The sequence below is a fragment of the Alosa sapidissima genome, chromosome 24, assembly GCF_018492685.1.
Source record: "Alosa sapidissima isolate fAloSap1 chromosome 24, fAloSap1.pri, whole genome shotgun sequence".
Classification (NCBI taxonomy): domain Eukaryota; kingdom Metazoa; phylum Chordata; class Actinopteri; order Clupeiformes; family Clupeidae; genus Alosa; species Alosa sapidissima.
Genome location: NC_055980.1, coordinates 6,324,845 through 6,334,946, shown reverse-complemented (window position 1 = coordinate 6,334,946; position 10,102 = coordinate 6,324,845). Strand labels below are relative to the sequence as shown.

Sequence of the window (10,102 nt, the reverse complement as noted above, 5' to 3'; positions counted from 1 at the left end):
TTAATGGCTTTGAATTTTTCTCCCTAAAACAGGTGTTTGTGCAAGGAAAAGCTTATCATACTGATTCACTTATTTAGATCTTTTCCCAAGCTGATTTCATGGTCCTTTAATGTCACATTAAGATTTTTAAGAAAATAATTGTGTGTGTGTGTGTGTGTGTGTGCACGCATGTGTGTTCACACGCATAGGCAGGTCTTAAGGCGGATTGTTCCGGACCTCAAAGATAATTGCCTGAGACATGCATGAATCCGTGTTATCTCTCTCGGTAAAGGAACACCTGTGAGGCATCCTGTTGTGTAAAGCCTGATTTATACTAAACCTTAAAAAACGGATACGGCTACAAACCGAGCCTCCAATACGTTCGTTTGTCCGTGCACTTCAAGCTTATGAATACAGTTGAAAAGGATCAACGTAAGAAACGAATGTATCTATGTACGTATGAAAAAGGGAGCATAGGCGTAAGACCGTGTCCCACGGAGGGACAAGGTCAAGGTTCACAACACACAGCATTTCAAGCCTTCGTGCTAAAATACCGGTACATGCAACATTTTCTTACATGCATATGATATATACAGTAGGCTTTCTGTAGAACATAATGGCCTCAGGAGTCTATGTGATGCATGGGTACCATCCTGAAATTCTACTTTGAACAGATATTGATATTGCCGATATTGTGATAGGGAAATATCCCACATTTGCCAACACCCAATGATGTTCAGCTCTACATACTGTATAAATCAGTCCACACCACAACGATTTCATAATTTAGCTTATTGTTTGCCAATAACATTTAATGGTAGCATGCACATTTTACTGGTGATGATACACCTGCGTGAATGCTGGTGTGAAGAGTAAAAGCAGCTGGACCACGCTGTCATCTGAGCCCTGGAGACTCATAGTCTCCTTTTGTACGTTTGTACATATGTACATTTATTCATTTAACAGATGCTGTTATTGATATTATAGAAGAATGTATAGATGTATAGTGCTTAAATCATTTTTTACCTGTGTGTTGATCCCATAAATTCAGTACTGTTTGGTCCTAGCTCTAGCTCAGCTCAGTAACTACAAGAAGACAAACAGTATGCTTTTAACATTTCCTGTGATGTTCTGATTAAGGCTTGATTGACTAAGGATGATTTTGATTGGCAATTTTTAAGAGCCCAGTGGGATACTCTTAAAAAAAAATGTTTTTATTAGAGCAACTATTTTCATGATGTTCTTTTAAATCTCCAGTTCATATTTTCTGAACACACATTGCTCACGGTAGTGTTAAAAGCATGTGATGACTGACATGCTTTTTTACTGGCCCGTGTCCAGCTTTGGGCTCTCACAATCGCTGTTTACATTCCCCCCTTTACTGCTGTCCTGTACGCTCAATTCTTTATGCACACACACACACATATACACACACACTGCAGTGTGTTTACGACGGGCTTTCATCACAACATGATTTTCTGATGCCCGCGGCGTCCGTTGAGAAAGAGCTGCCATCCACGGAGCCTGGCACCCATCCTGATACTTACATAGTTGGCGCGGCCAGTGCTCCGGCATTGTGTTGTGAGCAGATGAGAGCTAAGCTTAGCTGTGGTCGAGTCCTCTCCTGCGTACGAAACTCACCAATCGACCCCCTCCATACTCCCCCAGGCTGCTGGCCGTACAGACGGAGGAACGGGTTGGTGGGGTAACAAAGTGGACAAAGGGGTGGGGGGTACAAAGAGAGCTTGAATAAGTAAAATTGGCAGTGATGATGTAAGCTGAGTATCTTCCATGGATATAGAAAAGAAAGGTTTGTAGATCTATGGTATCTAGAGAATCTAGAGGATTTTCCTTGGCTAAGCTGTACATCTCATCCATGCTTTAGAGTGAAGCATTGCTACTCAGGGAAATATTCTGCATACTGTTCATTACTCTTGAATTACATTATTTAAGCATTCAGTGAAGGTATAAGTATATCAAGGTATAGTACCGGTTATATTTAGTGTTTGTATACGTTATATGTGTATCTTGACACCTAAACCTTGACACCTAAAACAGGTTATAACAGGGCATCACAGCAACCAAAGCAGAATATGTCATGATTAAAAAATTGTGCTTACTGAGGTGTCAAAATAATGACCTACATTCCACCAATAGTATTTTTCCTGTTTTCATATGCAAGTGTTTTGGTCCAGTGTCCTCTCTGGTTCATTTACCCTTAAGCATTCATTAGAACAGCAAATCGTGGTCAAGTAAGGCATCACTGGAGGGCAAGCTCAATGCTTTTCATGATTTATTCTTTAAATGATAATGAGGAGAAGGCCCCGTGCGTTTGTCCTGATGAGTGTTAAGTGCGACTCAGATTATGAGTGATGGCGCTGGACATGTGTTCCTTCTCCATCCAGTGGTCATTTGGGTTGTGCACTACTTCTCTCTCCAGGGCCATGCAGGACCTCAGATCGCTTTTAATTTGACTGAGTGCTGGGTGAAATATTGAGCACTGAATTAAATTGAGTTGAAACCGCTAAATCACCAAGGCTCTTGTGTGTGTATCCCTGTGTGTGTGAGTGTGTGTGTGTGTGTGTGAGAGAGAGAGAGAAGGAGAGAGGGAAAGGGGCAGAGAAAGGAGGGTAAAAGAGGAAGAGAGAGAGGGCGTAGTGGCAAGTGGGGGCGTGTTACCTAAATGACCTGGATATAAAATTAGAATGGCAGCTTTGTTTATGCCCAAGGTCCTTTCTCTCTCCCATGTGATTGCGGCCATGCATGGTAAGCATATTCGCCCTAGTCAGTTAGACTCTGTGTGTGTGTGTGAATGTGTGTCGAAGTGTGTGTGTGTGTGTGTGCGCCCACACTGTGTCCGAAGATAAGCTCGGTATTATTCATTACTTGTGTGTATCTGCGTATTTGCAAATTTGGTCCTTGTGTGTGGAATGTTAATGCACATTTTTGCATATTGGTGCTTCACTTAAACCAGCTGCATCAAGAAACTGAGTACTTATAAGTGAGACTAGATTGGCTGTGTTAATTTCCTTTTTTCTAATGAATTATTCTTTAATGCATGTAGAATTCAGGTATATTGTAACAGTGTGATTGAAACTGCCAGTGGAACTGGTGTAATGCATAGTATTACAGATCTTGAAAGACACTGTAGAATTGCACCTTTATGACAGATAAAGGCAAGTGATGTTTGTCAGCAAGAGTCGTATATTTTTTAAACCATGTTTTTTTTTTCTATTACTGCTTTGATGAGAACACTTTAAACATGACACTAATCCCTGTAATCCATATTTCCTATGCTACATCTGTTTACAGTAGCCTAATTTACTGCAGTAGTCATTTTTTAATTGCCAGCATCTTGAATATTATTGCAACAAATTCTAGCAATTACACATTATATTCACTAGATGGCACTGTCATCCTAATCCAAGCCTTGAATGCAATGATGGATGACAGTTCCGACCTCAAATAGTACTTTGAGTACATAATTTTCATTTAAATTTCTGCTGTATAGTAATAATTTTAATTGAACTAGTAGAAAAATACCATGTCCAGAATTTGAATCTCAGTGGGATAGATCACATGAATAGGGTAGTGGGGGACTGTCTGCCATGCTGGTATATCCTTAACCTGTGCCTTAAAGAGAGCCTGCTCATGTACACACAAACACACACACACACGGTGTGAGTGTGTGAGCTGGCAGTGTCGGTTGGTGTTAGGCGGGGCTACCCTACAGGAGTTGTCAATGGGGACTCTGTTCTGGGTAGTATTCACACGTGGATTGAGCCACTTCTCCTATGATAAGATTTCCCCCCTGTTCTAAACTGTTTTCACATTACACTGACCTCTATTCAGTATGGTAAGATTGCATTAGATTGACCTGTCTCTTTTGATAAAGGGATCTTGTTAAGATGACAGCCTAAAAAGACAAACATAAAGTATTCAAGACTCAAGAAGGTTCAAGTAACGTTTTTTTTACATGTTAGCTTTCTTGTGACTAAACAAACATTAAACTATTATGGAACAATATATCAGGAAAATGTCTCCTCATATGTAAAGAAATAGCCATCCTTTTTGATCTGTAGTTCTCTTTCAGGGGTAAATATGAATAGACAAATGGACATGGAGAGGTCACTCTCTTGTGCTGTTGTTGTGCTCAGTCAGGACTTTTGTTCTGGGACTCTCCTTATTCATGTTGTTGACCCTTTCGCCTATGTGACCTACACTATAGTATAGAATACCTACTGCTGTTAATGTTTAAGGTATATATTGCAGTTTCTACAGTTGCAGAGAATTTGCATTTTACCCAACTCGTAAATACTACATGTGGCTTGCACCCTTCCTCCTGGACACAGCACATGGGGATTTGTCTAAAAACCGGCAAAGATAATATCCGAAGGCATGTCCACTGACAATGTAATATTACACGATTTCGTAGATTGCCGTGAAACAATTCATGATTTTCTGGGTGGGGAGACTCCATAGACTCTGGGGCATGATGACTGGTGCACACCTTTCTCCCTATTACAAGTTAGTTTCCCATCAAAATGACTTCAAAGCTGTTGTATAAAGGTAGAACATTTGCATAGGTTCCCTTTTATGTGATGATACACAACCTGTTGAGCAGTGTTGCCAGGCAGCGTTGCTGAGTAATATTGTTTGGGCGCTTACCATAATGGGCAACAGATTTCCCTCTGGAGATCTTTAATCATCAATAGGCAACATGCTGCAGTCGTCCAATCAGAACAGTAAGATCCGGTCACGTGACTGGCCACATACCATCACCTTTAATCAGCATGTCCTAGTCTGGGTACAGAACCCATGACCTTGGAGGTGTGACCATGACAGGAAGCTGATGTAATAGAGGTGAATGAATGAATGAAGCACCTGACATGAAAGGTCACAGAAACCTGTGAGTCGCTCAACTAGGCTGTTATGGTTTCCCTTCCTCACTGCCTTTCTCCAAGGCATTAAAGCAAGTGATTGCCAAGTGGTGAGTTTGGGGTTCACTGTGTGCACCCTTGTCTAAATGTAAGGGGTAAGGCTGAATGGAATGCCTGGGGCTGGGCACCAGAAAATCTCCCTTATTTTCAAAGGCCAATGTTGAAAATCATCCTACTTATTCTTATCAAAACTCAATGTTGAAAATCATCCTACTTATTCTTATCAAAACTCAATGCTGAAAAGCTTCTTTCTTTATTCTTATCAAAACTCAATGTTGAAAAGCTTCTTTCTTTCTTTATTCTTATCAAAACTCAATGTTGACAAGTGTGAGATACAAATAAAGGAATTAACTGTTGCCCCAGGAGAGGTCAAATCATCTCTGAGTCATTCCAATAGGCTGTTTTCATTAATGTGCCCAGATACTACCCATCTTATTCTTAATGGACAGTGAAGTAATTGCATTGTACGATTGATCTGTGACGCCCAGCTAGGTTGGAAAGAGGACTAGGGTTAAAAATGGGTTGTTTTCTGCTCTGCTGTGGTGGTTTAATACTGTGTGTGTGTGTGTGTGTGTGTGTGTGTGTGTGTGTGTGTGTGTGTGTGTGTAAGAGAGTGAGTGTGTGAGTCATTCCACAGCAGGCTCACAGAGATGTGCTCGTCTCTCCACACACCTCCGCTGCTCTCATCTGGTCTTCGTCATCACTCTCTTTTCATGTATTCTACCTTTCTCTCTCTCTCAGCCCCCTTCTCTCTGTCCCTTTCTCTTTTTCTCCACTCCTCCAGTACCTCCTTACCTCATCATCCTTCTATTTTGGTCTCTCCTATCTCCTCTTTCTCTTAGTTTATCATCTCTCTATCTCTCTCTTTCCCTTCCCTCTTTTCACCTCCCCCCCACTCATCACCTCATTCTTTCTCTCTCCCTCTCTCATTTTCTCTCTCTCTCTCTCTTTCTCTCCTCTCTGCAGTGTTTTAATCCTCCCTTTAATCTCTTCCAGTCAGAACATCACAGAGATTAGGAAAGGGAAGTGACTCATTTGGACTTGTTGTCCTCCTCACACACAAACACACTCTCTCTCTTTCTCTCTCTTTCTCTCTCGGTGTCCGATAAGGAGAGTGGGCTGCTGCTAACGCCACTGCCAGCGCTACTGCCGAGGAGCTGTTGCTCGGTGGTTGTGGCGGTGACTGCGGAGGAGGAGGTGGTGGTGGTGATAAGAAGGAAGGACTGAGTGAATGGGGGTATTTTTAACCTGCTTGGGGTAGTCACAGGTGGACACGGTGCTCTTTCAGGCCCCTCAGGGTAACTGATACAGGAGAGACTGATACAGACGGATTATCGGGATGCTGAGGGCTGTGAGAGGTATGTGTGTAGTGCAAGAGAGAGAGAGAGAGAGAGATGTGTGTGTGTGTGTGTGTGTGAGTGCGTGCGTGTGTGTTTGTGTGTCTCAGAGACTAATGGCTAAAAGTATGGAGGCACCTGTTTTTCTTGACCAGTACTGATGGCATCCATCAAACCAGTGCAGAAGTGTTAGAACACTAAGACAAGGCCACAGGAAGGGTAATGACCCACCAAGGCAAAAATGGGGCGTATTTGTTCTGGGGTTTTGAAAACATAATAAACATTAGAAGGAGTATCACAAAAACTGAGACAGCTAATGGTCTATGACTAAAGAAAGGTTCGGTCAACATGGTCAGCCTATAACTATTTCCAGATGCATCGCTATAAAATTATTTCTATTTTTGCATTGCTTCGCCAGGGCTCAGGAAGCTAGCGAGAAAAAATCCAACTCATTCACAAAGTGAATAAAATCTGGTGACTCTTTCATTACAACGGGCGCTAACTTTGAAATCATTGGTCCAGCCTTACCAATTAGGCCTACATCAGAGATTCCTAACGTTACTTCCTACTTTGCCTAAACTTTCAACAGTCAGGAAACAATGTATGTGGGCCTACAAATGCTGTAAATAAATTTCTGCATTTTTCTAAATCCGTGTTGCTGCTTCTGTTTATCACAATAAGTTTCGGTATCGTCTTCCCCTCTCGTCGCTGATTGGCATGACATTTTCCTTGTCTGAGGGAAGCGGTTATGAACTAGTGTTCCAGACTAGATCTCCCTGAAAGAAGATCTAGGTGGGTGGAGAGCTATCAGGAGGCAACCGTGGCTCAATTTAGGCTTAGCAAACATGGTGGTGCCCAGTGGTGTAGTCTACGTGATACGCAGGACTACGCAGTATACCCACTTAAAAAGCATCACCGTCTCAGTATACCCACTTAAAATAGACAAGGATATGTAATAACATTTGGGGTTGATCACAGTATACCCACTACAGCTAACTAGACTACACCACTGGTGGCGCCTATAGCAAAACAAAACACCTCACCTGTGTAGCACAGGGATGCAAATGAATGTTTCTAGTCCTGACTAGTGAGTCATCTCTTATTCTGTTTCCAGAGCACAAAACTCCTGAGGATGTCCTCTATGGCTTACTATGGCCGCCCACCTCCACCAACTTTTCTGCCAACAGGCTGCATATTTAAAACAGCAGTCTGGGCTTTTTGTCCAAATCTATTGAGCTAACTAAATATCATACAGAAACAACAGCTGACAACAACAGTTGCAAACACTAGCAACAGCTGAGTTAGCACTGATAAAACCTTGCTCATACGCTAACTGACGTCTTTTGGTGAAATAAATACCGATGTCATTTTCTCGCTTTGTTTGCATTTTCACAGGGGTGTCCCTTCCCGGCTCACAGAACTAGTCAAGTCAAGTCAAGGCTCACAGAACTAGTCAAGTCAGATTTATTTGTATAGCGCATTTAACATGCACAGAGTGCAACCCAAAGCGCTCCACATATAAGACATTGTCATTGACACAGACTAAAAAAGATAATAGATGCCGGACGGAGCGGCGTCGTAGTCACCAGCGTACCCGTGACACCAAGACATACATTTAAGAAATAACAAACACTAAAGATGCCGGACGGAGCGGCATAGTCGCCAGCGTACCCGTGACACCAAGACATACAAGACATACAAGAAACAAATTAATAAATAAAATAAATACAAATTAAAAATGAAATTAGTCCAATTTCCAACCGGCTGAAAATGTCCAAGGGCAAAGATGACCCAACATAGTGAACTACATAGTGTATAGCCTGAACTGCTAAAGGGAACGTCAGGTATGACAGGTTTATCTGTCTTTTACACGACCATACACCATCAAAACAAATATGAAAATGGCCAACACTCTTAAAAATGCTCATGTCGTTGCATGGTTGCGTTCCAACCTGTTCCTGTGTGGCATTGTGGGACTTTCTCCCTGGTGGGAATAAAATAGCAGGTTCTGAGCACACTTACATGTACGTAACACGATGATGCTGAGGGCCATTACCTTGTGTCCTCTATTTGCTGAAGAGCCTCACATAATGTGGCACCCTAATGAAAAACACACTGACCAGATTAGCATAATGAAAATATATTTTAATCAGGAACTTTATACACACGCTTATACTGTATGCACAGTATATGTACAACATGTATATGTACAAGTGTGTGTGTGTGTGTGTGTGTGTGTGTGTGTGTGTGTGTGTGTGTGTCTGTCTGTCTGTCTGTGTGTGTGTGTATACATATTCATATATACCTTGGTTTGGAATCATGCCACTTTATATTGTAGGTTATAGGAATTCACAAGTATTAATATCCGCATTGCCTGGTGGTGAACAACATCACCTGTGAGTCGTGAGGTAGCCCCTCTCACCGCTGTGCTGTGTGCTGTCTCCTAACTACTACAGAAGGCTCTACTGTATACACGTATAAATAAACAAGGCTTCTGGAAACATCTCAGTCACTGTGGGCAGATACCCTTACCTCCAGTATTTCCTTACCCGAGTCATGGTCGAGAGAGAGGGAGGAAAAGAAGGAGAGAGAGAGCGAGGTGATGAATAGTGCTTCAGTTGCCCTAGCTCGGGCGGGGTAATGGGAGGCTGAATGGGACCTTGTGTGTGTGTCGTTACGGAAAAATACAAACTACACATTTTACTCTCATCCTCAAAGCCTGGCTTGTGTCAGGTGAGTGAGAGAGGGAGGCGACTTGTAAGAAAAATAACAACAGTCCACAGAGCATGAATAACAGCTCAAGTAGAAAGTCTATGGAGAAACTTAAGGAACGATGATCATTTCTCCATTTCTCTCTCTCCCTCTCTGTCTTGTCCATCTGTCTGTCTATCTCCCTGTCCACCTCTCTCTTTGTTTATCTGTCTGTCTGTCTCCCCCCATCTCTCTCTCAGATACAAACTCTGTCTCTGGGTTGTTTTGCAGTATATTTAGACAGATATGAGCTGTAATATTTCTTCGCTCTCGTCAGGCTGTGAGGTGATTTGTCTTCTCGCTGTGACGCGCGCAGCCCGACGGAGCCCCTCTCCTGAGAGCGCCACTCTTCCATCTCCCACGCTTGCCCGAGACCTGCCAGCACTCGCGCTGGATCATCTCTCAGCCAGGCGGGCAGAGAGGGTTAATAACGAACAGACAGTGCTGGGTGCTCAGGAACGAGTCATCACATGGAGAGGAGAGAGAGAGAGAGAGAGAGAGAGAGCAGAGAGAGAGAGAGAGAGAGAGAGAGAGAGAGAGAGAGAGACAGAGAGAGAGAGAGAGAGAGACAGAGAGAGAGAGAGTTAAAAAATTAAATAAAATGAGAAGCTAGGCCAGTGAGTCAGAGGCCTGGCGATGAGGCAGACAGCGGTGAAGATTTTTAAAACCATGGCCATTTGAGCCAGCCTCATATCCCCCTACTCACACAAGCACACGTCCTCTGCCTTTCTCTTTTTTACTCTCTCTTTCTCTCTCTGTCACACACACACACACACACACACACATACATACACAAACAGAATATAAAGCCTTTGGCTTGACCAATCATCTGTTAATCCCAAAGGGAATATTCTCTCAACAATGAAAATCCATCACCATCAACTCCTCTCATGCGAAAAGAAGAAGAACCTCAGATTACCATCTTTCTTCTGTCAACCAAAAAAACTTCTCTTTCCTCTTCTATGGAAGTAGATTGTGGCCAGCTCTCTCTCACTAAATCGTCCATAACTCACTCTGTGCTGCACAGACCACCAAACTTTTATTTATGAAAGGCTTCATATCCATGAGATGGAGCACCTTTTTCATTTTCGGATG

At 42.6% G+C, this 10,102-nt stretch overlaps 1 protein-coding gene across 2 annotated transcripts in view; it reads left to right on the top strand.

Annotated features, from left to right (window-relative positions):
* Positions 1–6,041: 6,041 nt before the first annotated feature.
* Positions 6,042–10,102, top strand: part of znf385c (zinc finger protein 385C) — a 166,851-nt gene continuing 162,790 nt past the window's right edge. Inside the window, exon 1 of one of the 2 annotated variants that reach the window (XM_042083907.1) lies at positions 6,042–6,277. In XM_042083907.1, coding sequence (XP_041939841.1) covers positions 6,259–6,277 — 19 coding nt within the window. In that variant the 5' untranslated portion in view covers positions 6,042–6,258. The remainder of the gene's footprint in view (positions 6,278–10,102) is intronic. The other variant, XM_042083904.1, reaches the window with a different exon arrangement.